General features: G+C 47.0%; 1 protein-coding gene across 1 annotated transcript in view; it reads right to left on the reverse strand.

The window, feature by feature from the left end:
- PCSK6 (proprotein convertase subtilisin/kexin type 6) overlaps window positions 1–16,913 on the reverse strand; it is a 119,566-nt gene extending 102,653 nt beyond the window's left edge. Inside the window, exon 1 of the mRNA XM_048867611.2 lies at window positions 16,672–16,913. Within this exon, the coding sequence (XP_048723568.2) occupies window positions 16,672–16,833 (162 nt within the window). The 5' untranslated portion in view covers window positions 16,834–16,913. The remainder of the gene's footprint in view (window positions 1–16,671) is intronic.
- Between the last annotated feature and the right edge of the window lie 351 nt (window positions 16,914–17,264).

The raw sequence follows: 17,264 nt of genomic DNA on the forward strand, positions 1-17,264 counted from the left end.
GAGATGGTTAGCAATGCTAAAACACTGGAGGTCTTATCACAGGAGAATTTAAATTAGTCCCAGATGTACCCTCAGAAGTGCAACAGAATTTCCCCCCCATGCAACTAGGCTGCTTTCTCCTCAGCAAGTTGAAGTCCTCAACGCTTTTGAATGCTGCAGCAAGAACATCCGCTAAATGGGGAGTGTAGCTTCTAGTCACTCAGCAGAGGGTCTCTAGTTAAATGCAGACACTAAACTGGATTCTGATTTCACTCTCCCGCCCTTTAAAAATCAAGAGCATCTTCAGTTATGTCAACGGTGCTCCACCAGAGTGGAGCTGGAGTGAGTCATAGAATATCAGGGTTGGAAGGGATCTCAGGAGGTCATCTAGTCCAACCCCCTGCTCAAAGCAGGACCAACTCCCAGCTAAATCATCCCAGCCAGGGCTTTGTCAAGCCTGACCTGACAAGTCATCAGAATCAAGCCCAAATTATTTTGATGATGTTGCGACAGGTAATTAGCATAATCTTTTAACGATGCCTTCCCCTTGGCTGCAAAACAGAAATTATGAGGTAAAAATTAGTTCAACAGCTGTGGAGTGTTCATGTCAGAGGAGCTTTGCCTTACCAAGGTCCTCAGCGGGATTTTTCGGTCTGTGAGGAGCCTCTGTCCTGCAGTCACACAATGAGGGACTCACGTTGTGTTCTCAGTGCTGGCAGCTGTAAAGTTTGCTAAAACAGTCACTATAAGAGAGGTAAACTGCTAAACCTTGCGACTCTAGTCTGGGGAAGCATAGGATATAAATAAACAAAGAGAAACCAAGGCTATGTTTAGCCAGTAGTCAAGGGCTGCAACAATTATTTTTTTTAAGTCCAAAAAGGATTTATAACGTATGTTACATTAAAACTCCCACTCGTTAATAAATACGAGTAAGGGCAGGGAAATAAGTCAGAATACAAAGCCGTGTAGCTGAATTCAGCTAACTCACCCTGTCCAGGCTATCTTGGCCCACACTGCTCTGTAGTTGAGTTGACAACTCTTCCTAAGGTATCTGATTTTCCTTACTAGAAACTTCTTCCTCAGCAATTCCATCAGCCTGTGCTTCTGTTGGATTTGCTATTTGCTTGCTTGTCGGTCAATTCAACATTAGCCTTGGCCCCTCCGTCTACTACCTATAACTGGGCTGCTCCAGATTTATCCATTGCAGGATATTTGGCAGGTCAGTTTAACAACATTTCAAGACGTCTGAAATGTTGCTTTCCCACTCAGAATTAGTTTCCCCACCTCCACCACTTCCACACCGCCCTGAGTCCAACATTTGGGCTCAGTCTTTTCATCTTCTTCCTGAAGTTATTTGCACAAGTGTGACAGGCTGGTCTCGTCTGTTCACCCTTTGACAAGACTAGGATAAATTTCATACAGGGTCTTGTGAAACTCAATTTGCTGAATATTATTGTCCTGGTCAAATGTGTGGTAACAGTGTATGTAAAGATATAAGATTCTATTGAATGGCAGTACTAAGTTTAGAAAGGCAGGCACAGACCAGTTCCTCAGAAACAAAAGGCAAACAGATGCCTCACCTGTGTGTCAACATAATCCAATAGGCTCTCAACTGGGTAAGTGGGCATTCTTTGGCAGGAAGAAGGGTAAGCGAGAAATTTAATTTACACGTTGGCAAAGACACAGCTGGAGGTTCCCATCCCATAGATGTCCTGTCACCTGAACCCCAGCGGGAGATGACCCTCAAGGAGGGAAGAAAGGTGTAAGAATAGAGAACAAATCCCACAAATCACCTCTCCCCCCTCCTCTGTACTCATGGCAGCAACAACAGCCTTTGAAAGGCCAAGGAAGCATCACTGAACTGGGGGAGGGGTCCTGGCTGAAGGATCCAGCCAGACTGCTCTCAGCATGTGTTGAGGAAAAACGTTTTTTTACTTTAAGTGCCCTCAATTTGTTAAGTTGGCATTAGTTTGCATTTTATTTTTTATTTCTCTGTAACCAGTTCTGACTTTTATGCCTCATTACTTGTAATCACTTAAAATCTTTCTTTCTGTAGTTAATAAATGTGTTTTATCTAACAAGTGTGTTTGGATTGAAGTGTTTGGGAACCCCCACCCCACTTGAGATAACAGGGTTTGTGCATATCATTTTCTATTCCTGAAATGACGGCCTTTCTATGAACTTGCATTGTCCAGAAGAGCACTGGGCAGTGCAAGCTGCACATATTCAGGGCAAGTCCGGGCCTGGAGATTTGCTGGTGTTTTCCTGCAGCGTCATTCAGGAGTGGCTAGCTAACAACACTCACTCTGTATAGCTGGGAGTGAGTTACAGGCTGGAGACTGTGTGAATGACCAGGAGTGGTTGTTCTCACAGTGAAGCACTGTTAAAGACACCCCAGGTTAGAGAACTGAGGGGACACAGCTGTCCAATGGTCCAGACTGTACCCAGGGTAATGTCACAACGAGCTTTGGTGGAAGATTGTTCCAATTGGCTTACAGAAGTTATGGTTTTTAGAGAAGCTACAGTCTCTAGCAGAATGACCACAGACCTGGGGGGCCAGGAATTCCTGGGTTCTAATTCCAGCTCAGTCACTGGTTGTTTAGTTTGCACTTCTGCATCTCTAAAATGCAGAGTGCTTACCTGATTCACAGGCCTGTTTTGGGGATACATTTAGGGTCTTGCTTTCCAAACTTGGCCTCTAATTTTGAGTGCCCAACTTAGGGCCTGGCTTTCAGAGGGGCAGAACGTCTCATTGACTTCAATTAGAGTGGGAAAATCAGGCCCCAAGTGTCTAAAGCTGGGGACTCAAAATCCAAGGCAGCCAAAATTCTAAACATTTAGCCCTAAGTGTTTGGAAAGTATAAAAGACACTCTGGGTTATAGGCTGCCTGGCCCTCATGAGGGTGCCCAGTAAGGTGCAGAGAGCATGAGACGCCCCCCTCCTCTCTCCCCATCATGCACATGTCAATACCATTCAGAGTTGCAGACCCTGCTTACCCCTTCAGGCTCCTCCATCACTACTCCCCAAGAGGTGCCCAGTGCCCAAGAAGGAGCAGGGAGGAAGTGGAGCCACGTGGCCAGCCAGCTCTGGCAGTGCCCTCCCACGTGCCAGCTGCCAGAGCTGGCCAGCCACATGTGATGGGGAGCTTCCTCCTCACTCCCTATTTCCCCCCGCCCCCACTGCAGATACTTAGAATCATAGAATATCAGGGTTGGAAGGGACCTCAGGAGGTCATCTAGTCCAACCCCCTGCTCAAAAGCAGGACCAATCCCCAATTAAATCATCCCAGCCAGGGCTTTGTCAAGCCTGACCTTAAAAACTTCTAAGGAAGGAGATTCCACCACCTCCCTAGGCAATGCATTCCAGTGTTTCACCACCCTCCTAGTGAAAAAGTTTTTCTTAATATCCAACCTAAACCTCCCCCACTGCAACTTGAGACCATTACTCCTTGTCCTGTCCTCTTCCACCACTGAGAATAGTCTAGAACCATCCTCTCTGGAACCACCTCTCAGGTAGTTGAAAGCAGCTATCAAATCCCCCCTCATTCTTCTCTTCTGCAGGCTAAACAATCCCAGTTCCCTCAGCCTCTCCTCATAACTCATGTGTTCCAGACCCCTAATCATTTTTGTTTCCCTTCGCTGGACTCTTTCCAATTTATCCACATCCTTCTTGTAGTGTGGGGCCCAAAACTGGACACAGTACTCCAGATGAGGCCTCACCAATGTCGAATAGAGGGGAACGATCACGTCCCTCCATCTGCTTGCTATGCCCCTATTTTTACATCCCAAAATGCCATTGGCCTTCTTGGCAACAAGGGCACACTGCTGGCTCATATCCAGCTTCTCGTCCACTGTCACCCCTAGGTCCTTTTCCGCAGAACTGCTGCCTAGCCATTCGGTCCCTAGTCTGTAGCTGTGCATTGGGTTCTTCCGTCCTAAGTGCAGGACCCTGCACTTGTCCTTGTTGAACCTCATCAGATTTCTTTTGGCCCAATCCTCCAATTTGTCTAGGTCCCTCTGTATCCTCTCCCTGCCCTCCAGCGTATCTACCACTCCTCCCAGTTTAGTGTCATCTGCAAACTTGCTGTGGGTGCAATCCACACCCTCCTCCAGATCATTTATGAAGATATTGAACAAAACCGGCCCCAGGACCGACCCCTGGGGCACTCCACTTGACACCAGCTGCCAACTAGACATGGAGCCATTGATCACTGCTCCTTCAGCCAGCCAACGGGCTGGAGCAGAACTCTGCGCCCTCAGGGCCCCAGGAAGGGATTGATGGAGGAGCAGAGAGATGCTGCCACATCCCAGTGTTACCATATAGGAGCTGCATTCCCCTCCCAGCGCATCCCTCCCACCTAATCTTGTCTCCCTCATACAGCAAGGCTGCATCAGAAAAGCTTTTACAGGGTTTGCCCCAATTAAAGTGACAGAATATTGTAGGTCTTAAAACCCTGAGCAGTTTCCAGTCCATTGGTCCTCATGAACCAGGTTGCTCCTGGGCTCTGGACAAACCACTAGCAAGACCTGGGCTAGGTGCACCAAAACACAAAGGGATATTTATTTGGCTGTCACTCCCTACAGGCAGGGCACCATCGTACCCAGCCGCAACAAGCCAGGCACTGGTAGCAAGTCGCAACGGTAGTTCCACGTCAGACCTACCGTTCTTCAGGGAGGCTCCACCAGGCAGCAAGCCCCAGCCTCAGCCCCACTCTCAGGCTGTGATCTAGACTAGAGGGCTGCTGTCCTTCCCAATCAGCTTCCTACTGGGAGAAGCTCTCTCCGTTTAACCCCTTCCTCGAAGCCTGACACCTATTGCAGGTGTAACCGATTGAGCTCACAGTTAACTCTAACCTGGCTTTCCTGGATGGGGAAGCTCGTGGCTCCCCTGCTGTACCTGGACCATCCCCCATTCCAAAGTAGGGCTGTCACCTGTCTGGGTTTTACCCAGACAGTCCGATTTCTGGCTTCTGTGTCCAGATGCCATTGAGGGTGGCCAGGTGCCTGGTTTTTAATCAGGAAGTCCGGTCATAAAGGGGACCTGGCAACCCTAAATGGCACCTGAACCAAAAATCGGGTGACTGCAGGGCAAAGGGAGGCACCAGGTCCTTAACTCACACCAGCCCCTGCTCAGCCGGGGCTGCTCCTACCTGGATGCAGGCTCCTTGAGATGATCCAGCAAGCGAGGTGGGAGAGGAGGGAGCAATGAGGATGGTGCCTTGGGGGAAGCAGTGGGGAAGGGGCAGGGGTCTGGTTACCAGCAATTAGAAAGGCGGCAACCCTAGTCCAAAGGCTTCCTACAGAACAAGGACAATTCAAAGTCAGGAGTTCTGGGTGGGTTTCTTTGGCGCTTGGGTATTGTCAAGGGTTTTCCAGCACTAGTGACTGTCTAGAGGTGCCGGGACCGAGTCCAGTTCGCAGCCTCAGCAGCAGTAGGGTTTTTCCTGTGGTGTAAAAAAAATCATGGTATGAAAGGTGGTTTCAGACTAGGAAACTACTGCTGCCAGCCTTCGGGGGGCTGGGAAGAGGTTCTGGGTCAGTGTGGTGGTTTCCTGTGGTTTTTCAAAGTACTTTCTCTTGCAACGTACCTCAGAGCTCCAAACTGGAGAAACTGTTCCCTTTCCTCCTAACCCCACTTTCCCTCAGTCCTCTTCAGACACCTTCCGTCTCAACCGCTCCCACGGCTCTCAAGAACGTCTTCCTTCCCACATCACTGGGGTGCTGAGGATCAGATCGAGGAGATAAATCATTTTTTCTGCTTTTGAAAAAACTCGCTGCTTTGCAGATTGCCAGTGGCAGAGGATTGGCGCTTCCTTAAGCTTCATTTAAGAGAAGGGGGATATGGCATTGCTGAGAAGTTTTCACTTAAGAAAGTGCTGTAGGTGTGGGGTTAGGGTGGATGGCCCAGTTTCACAAAGGTATTTACGCTCCTAACGTCCATTGATTTCAATGGGTCAGGGCTCAAGGCCTGGAGCAGAGCCAGCTGGCCTGGAGTAGCTGCCTGATTGTCTACGCAGCCTGATGGCTGGAAAGTGTCAACAGACCAGCTCTTGAGCCCAACAGCAGTAGTTTGGTAGCGGCTCAAAGCATTTGCCCACGGCTGTGACAGCTCTTGCCTTAGCCCCAGCCCTGCCACACTCTAGCTAACCTGGTCCAGAATCTCAGCTCCAATCACTGACCTCAGCTCTGACTCTCGGCTCCAGTTTCAGAGTTTTGCCTCCAGCTATGGCACCTGACAGCTGATTCTGTCTGACCCTGTGAACCACAGCGATCTCCCCACTTGATTCAGGAGGAAAGGGCAACTTGTGGCTAAGGCACTGACAACTGTGGTCATTAGATGGATATGTTAATATAGAGAATTCAGATGGTTTTGTGACTGAAGCAGCTAGGTCGCTTCCTTTCCTTGAAGGAGCACAGGGAAGGCCAGCTGGTAAGAAGACGACCAGGAGGCAGGAACCTTTGGAGCACAAAAATAAGGGGACATCAAATGAAATGACAGAGGTGACCTGTTAAAAACAGATTAAAGGGAAATACTCTTGCTGTGCAACATGTAACTAGCCTGTGGAACTCAATGCCACAGGATGTCACTGAGGCCATGAACTTAGCAGGATTCAAAAACAAATTGGACATTAATTATGTTAACTTAGGGTATTCTTGATATCCATATAAACACGAACAAAAATGTTGAAAGGGATATTAAACTTCATGCGTCAGGGCTTAAGCCAGTCTAACTATTAACACCCAGAACAAGACTTAATAGGGTGGTAAATCATCCCCCCCCTCGCCCCATCTGCAGGGTCTTTTCACCTTCCTCTGAATCATCTGGTGCTGGCCACTCCTGAGGACAAGATACTGGATTAGATGGGTCTCGGGTCTGATCCAGTCTGGCAAATGCTACTTTTCTGTGTGACATCTCCAGAGTCCATTCCTAGGCTGAAGATTAGATCCAGCATGTCTCCGATTGAGTGGATGGGACTGGAGACGACTGGTGTGAAACCCATGGTATTCATGCAGACAAGGAGTTTGGTATTTTCTATACAAATGTCATAGTCACCAAGAACCTGGGAGATTCCAGCACTATGCTGGACAGCAGATCCAATTTGTTCCTGTATGAACCCTACAGAGAATTTGTTTGGAAATCTGCAGAACACTCAGAGTCCTAGCTTCCTTTTGTCCATAGCCTCACAAACCATCAATGGTTTCTGGGATGAGGAGTCTTCAAAATCTGAGGTTGGAGGGGGACATGACTTCTATCCTACTTTGTCTTCGCTTTGCCATGTTCTGGGATCTTTCTTTCTTTGTGTTACTGAGTAGTCTGTTGGAAGTAGCTCAGCTACAACAGGGTTGTTGGCAGTGTTAAACCAGATTTTGGTGATGCAGGCAAGGTTGGGTAGTTCATCCAAAAATCAAAATATGGATGGTACAGATCTTGTTGACTGTTGACCTTGCATCCATCTGGAACAGATTGAGGCAGTTGACTTTTGCTGGCCTGGTTGTTGGCATTCTGAATGAGGCATTTTGAAATTCTCCAGCAAAGGGAATGAAGCCCTGATGCCAGGGCAGTCCGCCTGGCTGGCTACCTCAAACCTATGGACCTTGGAAGCCCTGGGGTTCCCATCAGCCGACCAGGTGGGGAGCAGGCAGGAAACAAGGCAAGTTTCCATCAGAATGCTGCCTGAGTTCTGTCGGAACTTTGACGAAATTGAACCATCTCAGTGGAATGTTTCAATTGTTGCAGAGTCAGGAAATTCTGAGGAAATTTTGGAATTTTTCTGACCAGCTCGATAAGTTATGCTTGAGACATAGTAGCCCCTTCAACACCTACATGGACACACTCAGATGATGAAGTTATATTCCTCACAAAAAACAGCAGGTAACCGTTAATCAGTACATCAATCAAAGATCTGGGCGTTTTTAGAGTCACTGCTGATTAAAATCTATGGATGACAGAAAGATTGGCAGCAGTAAATGATGATGAGGACAAGACAGTCATATAGAGTGATCTGGATCACTCGGTAAGCTGGACTCATTCAAACAAAATGCATTATGTATTAAAACACAGTCATACATAAAGGAACAGGGAGTGCAGGCCTTACCTACAGAATGGGGGACTTTTACCCTGGGGGGGCAGGGACTCTGGACAGGATTTAGGAGTAGAGCTGGTCTGAATATTTTCCCCCTTGTAGAAATTTGATAACTTTTTGTCAAAAGTTTGCATGGAAATTTTCAAGTTCTGGGTGAAATTCCAGAAGTTTTAGGATGAAATATTTAAATGAAAGAACAAAACTTCCCACAGAAAGTAAACACTTTTCATAAAATATTTTTTTCCATCAAACATCCTATTTTTCATTTAAAAAAATAGTTTTACTGGAAACTTTTCTGCCAGCTCTATTTTGGGGTCATAGAAGACAAATAACTCAGTGTGATCTCCCAGTGCAATCCTGCAGCAAAATGGACCAACGCAGACCTTGGATGTTTAAACAAGGGAGTTACGAGAAGGAACAGGGGGGTGATTTTTCCCTCCGTATACAGCCGTGGTGAGAGTGACACTAGAATCCTGTGCCCACATTTTACAAAGGATGTTGAAAAATTGGAGAGGGTCTAGAACAGAGCCACAAAGATGATGTGAGGGAGGGAGAAAGTGCCTTACAGTGAAAGTCTTAAAGATCCCAATCTGTTTAGCTTATCCAAAGAAGATTGAGAGGCGACTTGACTGCAGTGCACAATACCTGCCCAAGAAGTTAATAAGGGCTCTTCCGTTGAGTGAAGAAAAGCAGACTAAGAGCCAAGATCTGAAGCTTAAAGCCAGACAAATTCAAATTAGAAATACGGCACAAATGTTTATCACACTCCCAAGGGAAGTGATGGAGTCTCCATCTCTGGAGGTCTTCAGATCAAGACTGGGTACCTTTTTAGAAGATAAACTTTACTCAAACACACGTTGTTGCTCAATGCAGAGGTAACTGGGTAAAATTCTATGGCCTGTGTTATAGAGGAGGTCAGATTAGATGATCAAATGATTTAATTTAACATAATTGTATAATCCATACAGGTATAGATGTAATTACAAACCAATTACTGGGATTTAGTTTCCCTCCCCATCTGAACTATTTATCTTAAACGGTTATAAAAAGAGAGGCTAAAGCAGTGGTGGGTTGAGAAACTCAGCAGCCTGGCGCCTAGGAATTTGCACATTCAACGAGGTGGTGTTGGTACAGCCATTTTAAAAGAGTATCCAAAAGATTCCATAAATGCAGTATCTTCAAAAATGTCTAGGTCACAAGAAAACATTAACTCAGAATGAGACCAGGAAACTACAGTCTACATAATTATAATATATAGCAAACGGAAGAGGAGACCAACCAATACTAAAAATGCTGACACCTCGTTAGCACCAGTATCAAAGGACAATCAGAGTTGCCACAAAACAAGGAGCTGTGAAGCCCCTCTATGTGGTACGCAAAGAGAGAAAATATTGCCTCTCTCATGGTTGTCGTGCATAGGTTGCCAAACCGTCATGGAAATTTATCAGCCTCTGTGCAAAAATTGACTTGTCTACTATTAGCATGATGACAACATTTTACTTGCTCATTTAAAAAAAAAAAAAAGTCACTCACCCCAGTAAGAATGTTATACAGCTGCACTAATCTAGGTATAAGGTTATTCTAGGATAATGTATTTACCTCAGGAGCTCTGTTCCCAAAGCCTGGGAATGCTGTGTCTGGCCATATAGATCACTAGACTCACAGGAATTTCAGGAGCATGCTTAGTGTTCATTCCCCCACACCCCCTACAAGTTTACTACTTCCCACAGTTATTGATCCTGATTCTTCTGACATCATATTTCTGCCAGGGCTGCGGTTCCATCAGCATGGGAGGTGCTCATTTAAGCGTGGGGTCGATTTTAATTTTCTGAATTGATTAGCAATTTGGAGCTGTGGCAGAAGTTTGAGTGGAGTTTATGTTTATTTTGAGCCAACCTGGGTTTGTACTTGAAGTAAAATGGGAAGTACAGGTTCATGCTAATGGAGGTAAATGAAGCCCTGATGTAAAGTCTCAGGTCAGTGCTGCCCGGCTCAGCTTGTTTCTGACCTACTCATGGCAGACAGAAACAACTCGGAAGTGCTTCTTTCCTTGCCAGACCATCATTATTACAGAAAGGATATTGATGGCTTGGTTTCCATGGAAACATGTGTCTGCCAACTCCATCCTATGAAGTGTGAACAGCTAGAAGCTGAAGGAGTTATATTCATCCCCGTTTTAGTGAAACTGGATTAAGGATCTTATGCATCCTGCCAGGTCTGCAAAATACTCCAGTAGGTATGGATGGTGTTAGAATCCAAGATTGTCATAAAAACCCCTTCATAAGATATGCAGACTACGAATAGTAATTTCTGAAGTGACAATGAACTAACATTCCCTAGATGTGAAAGCCAAGTATTGCAGTCTTTAGAGTCTTGGCTTCATAGATCATATTCTTCTTAAAAGCACTGTCTGGTATTTTTAAGTTCTCCCTCTCCTAGCCAAAATGTAACAACGGATTCTGATCGCACCCAGGACAGAATGTGGAGTAATTAACATTATTACACTGGTGTAAATGAGAGTTGCTTGATTTATCTTTCTCCATTTGGTCATATTTCTGCATCGTAAGCTCTTTTCTGCCCGTCCTTATTACCCACTGGCATATGGCTTGCACTCAGTCTTTTCCCACGCCCCTAGCTCAGCAAGCTGCTCATCCCAGGTCATGCCTCATTCATCTTACATTGTCCTGCCCACTTCTCCTCCCCACCCCCGTACTCATTCCCCCAAAATCTGCCCTGCTTTTACCACCCCGCTTAAGGCCCCAGTTTGCCACCCTTGCTCTCAGCAAGCAGCATTTCGTGAGTAGCCCCAATGACCGCAGGAGGACAGACTATTTGCAAAGGAAGGTACTAGCACAGCATGATAAAGGTGACAGAACAGGGATCTTCTTTTACATACATTTGATTGCATTATGTAATCTGAATTAATATTTACTATATACAGTGGGAGGAAGGGGAAATAAACTAGAACCAACCAGACTGTGCTTATCCTGAACAAGCCAAGCTCCAGGACTCTTGTCACATCTCAATCTCCAGCGCCATTTCTCTCTTTTTGCCTCTCAACTGTCAAATGGCTTAATCCTGGGGCATACTGCTTGCTACAGAAGGCATGCTCCTGAAATCAATGGGGCTTTTCATAGTAGTAAGCACTATTGCTGGTATTTCCATGATTGGACCCCCTGATTGGGAAGTCTTTGGGTCAGGGGCTGTCTGAAAAACACTTTGCAAATCTACAAGACTGCATAAACAAAAACAACCCAGAGGAGAAGTGTTCTCAGTGGCATTTTAATCCCCATGCTTTATTGCAAAACTAAGGTAAGATACAGCCACCCAAAACTTAATTCCAGTTGTGCGACTGTCGGCAGCTAACTTTTTCACTATGAGGGTGGTGAAACACTGGAATGCGTTACCTAGGGAGGTGGTAGAATCTCCTTCCTTAGAGGTTTTTAAGGTCAGGCTTGACAAAGCCCTGGCTGGGATGATTTAACTGGGAATTGGTCCTGCTTCGAGCAGGGGGTTGGACTAGACGACCTTCAGGGGTCCCTTCCAACCCTTATATTCTATGATTCTATGATTCTATTATTGTAACCGCAGTCATTTAAAAACAGATTCAAAAGCACTTACAGCATTAAGACGTTTCCATAGAGTTGGCTCTGAGCCAGGCTCCTTTTTTGGGCTTCAAACCAAGAAGGTCAGTGCAAGACAGAGAACGTATAGAAAATCTAATACATAAGTACGTCCCAAAAGTAAATCCACAACAACTAGCTATGCTCTATAGCCAAAACGAAACTATCCTGTCTCTAAACAATGCCTGTTTGCCATCTATTGAGGGGAATACATTTCTTTGCTCGTCCAGTACACAGTGGATGGCACAATCTAGCTTCTCTCTCTCGTATACTGTGTAGAAGAGTCCCATTAACTGCTACCCTGGAGCAGCCAATATATTCTTGAAGCTCTGCTCCCAGGGATGAACAGAATCCTGCTAGTGTAGGTCAGGGCTGAGGAGTGTCACAAGAGTTAAAAATGAACAGGGTGTTTGATAGGAAAACCTAAAATAACCATTCTTTAATTTAAATTATTTGTTTCATTTAAAACAAAAATCAAGTTAGGGTTTCAGACCCATCTATGAACATCATTTTCCATACAAAATTTCCCCCTAAACTGCCATGCCAATTGTTGTGACAGTCAAGTCCCATTCATTTGGGGGAAGAGACAGTAGTTATGAGAACTACATTCAAAGCCCGAAAGCAGTTTCTACATACAACCTCTAGGATTTTGTCATTTCAGAATTTCAAATGCCTAAATGACCGTGATGCAATGCTTCCAGCAGAATCTTGCCCTATAGAAAGGTTAATCTGTGTTTTAGACAGACAGAGTAGCACCTGGGTTCTAATTACACCTCCCATGAACGGATGAGCACCCAGCAAGCTCACTGAAGTCTGGACCTCACAGAATTAGGCCCTTGGAAGCTTGGGTTTGCCCATTTCTGGCGTTGATTGAATGATGGTATAAACTGTAAGTCCTGCCTGGTTTGGGGACAAAAAGCATACATTAAAAAACCTCACGCATATATCAAAACTCCAAATAAAGGCAATTGACTAAGTCGCACTCCCAACAATGCACACTGGATATTGCTGTATCACATATTGTCTGCTCCCTTAATTCTGCAAACAATGTTACGCGAAGCATGACTCACAGGGTAAATTTGTACTGCAGGGATTGGCAACCTTTGGCACACGGCCCGTCAGGGAAATCCACTGGTGGGCCAGGCCGGTTTGTTTACCTGCAGCGTTCGCAGGTTTGGCCGATCGCAGCTCCCACTGGCCGCAGTTAGCCGTTCCAGGCCAATGGAGGCTGCAGGAAGTGGCGGCCAGAACATCCCTCGGCCTGCACCACTTCCCGCAGCCCCCACTGGCCTGGAACGGTGAACCACAGCCAGTGGGAGCTGCGATCGGCTGAACCTGCAGGTCAACAAACTGTCCCGGCCTGCCAGCGGATTTCCTGGATGGGCTGCATGCCAAAGGTTGCTGATCCCCGTTGTATTGCATGTGGGCTCCTTCTGTTAAACAAGAGGGAAGCTCATCTGAAAATTAGTTTTTAGCATCCCAAATTAAAGTCATCTGAAATTCTGAATGTCTAGAGATGAGCCTTTCCCCTGCTAGGAATGCAATCACTAAGAAAAGAAGTGTACGGTTGCCTTGTGTGGGATGAGACAGACAGTGTCAGGTTTGGTGCCCTCTTAATCTTTAGAGTGTCCCTTTACCTGTGGAAACACAGGATGAAATCCTGGCTCCATTCAAGTCAATGACAGAACTCTCTTTGACTTCAAGTGGGCCAGGTTTCAACTCCAGAGTTCATCGCAAACCCCAGCTGAGAATCAAAACTTAGATCCATTCTCCATCCCCACGCCTAAACCCCAACCAATGCAAGGCTATACTGATACCCCCCTCCTTAATGCAGTCCCTCTGAGTCTACTTGTATTACTGCACACTTTTACATAAGGTCACTCTCCACTGGCACTCTAACACTACACGTTACCAAGAAAATGTTGTCATCCAGATGAGCTCAGTATGAAGATCTGGATTGCTTGGAAAGTTGGACACACGCAAACGATATGCATTTTAATACTGCCAAATGTAGAGTCAAATGTATAGAAACAACGAATGTACCCCATGCTTCTGGGGACTAAGCAGTGACTTTGAGAAGGACTCGTGCTCATGCTGAATAATCCGCTGAACATGGGCTCCGAATGCGACGCTGTGCCCAAACGGGCCATCGCGAGCCTTGAACGTATAAAGAGGGGACTATCAAATAGGAGGTTACATTGCCTCTGTATTTGGCACTGGTGCAACTGCTGCTGGACTCCTGTGTCCAGTTCTGGTGTCCACATTTCAAGAAGAGTGTTGAAAAATTGGAGAGGGTTCAGAGAAGAGCGACGAGAATAATTAAAGGATTGGAAAACCTGCCTTAAAGTGAAAGACCTATGGAGCTTAATCTGTTTCATTTATCAAAGAGAAGGTTAAGGAGTGACTTGATCACAGTCTGAGTACCTACATGGGAAACAGGAATTCAACAGCAAAGGGCTCTTCAATCTGGTTTATAACAGAAGAAGACCCAATCGCTGGGATTTGAAGCTAGACATACTCGGAGTGGAAATAAAGAGCAAATTTTTTTTTTAAACAGTGAAGGTAATTAACCAATGGAACATTTTACCAAGGATTGTCCCTCACTGACAATTATTAAATCAAGCTCTAGTTCAAACAGGAATTAATTCAGGAAGTCCGACAGCTTGTGTTATACAGAAGGTCAGACTAGATGATCACAATGATCCCTTCTGGCTTGGGGCACCTCATCTGCATGATATTTCAGCCTAAAAACACAGGTTATGGGGCCACACACAGGAGTTGTCGGATTTAGGCAGAGCCTTTGGGGCAATACAAAAGCACCACAGATCTCTGATGAGGATACTGCAGGAATCTTGATCTGGTAGTTTGTGTTTGTACTTCAGTGTTGAAGTATAAAATATGGGACATGTTGAATTGGATTATAATTTATAGTGTAGTTCAAGAAATACTTTTAGCACCCAGACACATTGCATTGCCACCTGGACAGGGAGAAGCACTGAACTGGGAACACATTGAACAGGCAGACTGTAAGCAACCAAGGAAAGCACTAAACTCAGGATGGAACCCTGAGGAACATTTTTCACATGCGGACCGTTTAAAGAAGAAGATTTACAAAGTTTTGAGAGAAAAAGTTCTGTGAGGAAAGTAAAATTTAAGCCACAGACGTGCTTCGAGGGACTTAACGGCAAAATTTGATAATGTTCTGCTAGATTTTAGATAAACTTTTGACTTGGCTGACTGTAGTTTAAATCCACAAATATAAGTTCAAGTGATCTAAATTACTTTTACAGAACAGCACACATTACCAGTATCAAGATAGGAGTTATAATGCAAAGAAAATTCCATTTAGATTAAGTAGCACCACACTTTACTGGTTTCTGCATGGATAATGACACAACTGCATTTAAACACTGCATGGTACTATGGTTTGAATTACAAAACGAGTTTATCTGTAACTTATTTGATCCTTTATGAAATCCTGAATGAATTTGCATACATTCTTTAATCACAGCTTTCTCATCTCACCAGGAGACTATACATTACAATCTCATGATCACTCACTGTGTGCACTACAAACCTCATCCATTCCTAATTACAAGGGGGCTTTGTTCATTCTGGATTTTGCCATCTCTCATAAACCCTAAAGCTCTTCAGCGCTTACCTGCAAAAAACTACATGGGTGGTGTTTTCCTCTAGCCCCCCTGATTATTTTCAAGCTTTCTTCTCACAAGAATATGTTCTTGCATATTCTGTTCTGGACTTGAAATGTACAAGTCCCATCTGGAGAAAGGCTGGGTGTTTTCCATAGATTTGCTACGCATGTTAAACTATTAATTCCAGTCTTACCGCTACCTACACCAAGCAACCACTATTATAGAAAAAACAAAAAAACCACTTACTCATGAGATCACTTCAGAGTTGCTACTAAAAGTATTACAAGTTAGTTCAAGCCATTACAAACCCTTAACAGAGCTGACAAACTCCAAGTTCTCCCCTAAACCGTAAAATAGTCCTGTCGAGTCCAGCACTTCTTCACTCTTCCCAAACCAAAACACAAAACTCAATCCAGTTCACGCATCAAGTGGGCATGACAAATACACGCGGCTTCATAACCCTGTTTAAATTGATAAGCGCACGTTTGGCGCTGCAAAAATTAAATATTGATTCCTTTCCACTTTGCTGCCTCCCCCGGATTTAGCTAACTAATTGCCCATTTTGTACATCTGTTTTCACCTCTCAACTAGCACACATTTTTAACCACTAACGTTAAATAAAGCGAGGCGTTGCTGGGTATTAATCATAGGGAAACGCTCGAGCCGCCAGCCTGCCCAGAGGAAAAGGCGTCCAGCAGTCCTGAACTTGGGAACAGCCGCTTACAAGAAAGGAGTCGCTGATCTGCAGAGATGGTGCGAGCAACACCAGAGAGAGACTGGGCTCAGCGGGGCCTGATCCTGCCCCCCTCCCGCCAAGAAATCAATGGCAAAACTTCAGTGGGGCCAGGACCTTTGAGCGTCCAACCTGATGGGAACCTCTGCTGCCTTCGGCACTTGCTCTCGCCCCTTAGAGCTAGCATGGCTTTTAAACTTCCAGGTGCCCGCTCGGGGCGAAGCCTTTGCCGGCAGTGGGAGAAGGGGCTGGCCGGCCTTACGTCCCAACACACCACTTGTTTAAAAACCCCGCAGCCTTTCAACAGCTTCCCTGCCCGGGCTCCACCTGCGGGCTGGGCACCCAAGCCCCTGCGCGCTGCGCACCGGACCCGAGCTCGCCCCGTTCCCAGGGCGCACGGGGACGCTGCGCCCCGGAGCTCCGCAGAGAGAAAGTCGGAAGCGCCCCGCGCTCGGGCACAGCCAGCGACCGGCACCTGGAGCCGGTGCCCGCGGGCAGGGCACAGGGGCCGGAGCCGCCCCCGGCCGCTGGGGACAAGCCGCCCGCCCTCTCTCCCCAGCCACCCAAAGTTGGCCGCAAAGGGGGTGCCGGGCGCTTACCTGTCCCAGGTTCACGTAGCCGTAGGCGGAGGCCAGCCTGGCTGCCTCGCCCGGCCCGCCCAGCACCTGCACTGCCCAGTGGTTGGTGTAGACAGGCCGGGAGGGCTCAGCCAGGCAGGCGGGCAGGGCGAGGAGCAGCAGCCAAGCCGCGGAGGGGCGCATGATCGGGCGGCGGGCAGCGGCCCCGGCTCCGGCTGGCGCGCCGCGGGGAGACGCTCCGGCTAGCCCGGCTGCCGGTGCCGTACCGTGGCTGGGCGGCGGGGGGAGCTTTGGCTTTTAAAGCGGCCTCGGCTGGGGGTGGCTGCTGCGGGGAGGGGGCGGGGGCTGCTCTGCCCGCCTGCGGAAGGGCTCCGGCCCGGGGCGCCCCGCGGGGAGCCCCTCGCGCTGGTAGAAGGGGCCCCCGGGCCGGGAGCCACCACCTGTCTTATGCTTCCTGCCTGCCGCCCCCGCCCGCCCCCATACACCCAGGGATGAGTTACCTGCCTGCCCAGGGTGTGGCCTCACCTACCGGCCCCATACTCTGCACCTAGAGATCCTGGGGGGGATCAACCCGCCCACCCCCAAACTCTGTCCCGAATAACCCTTTGGGTCCA

The sequence above is a fragment of the Caretta caretta genome, chromosome 10 (genome assembly GCF_965140235.1).
Source record: "Caretta caretta isolate rCarCar2 chromosome 10, rCarCar1.hap1, whole genome shotgun sequence".
Taxonomy (NCBI): domain Eukaryota; kingdom Metazoa; phylum Chordata; order Testudines; family Cheloniidae; genus Caretta; species Caretta caretta.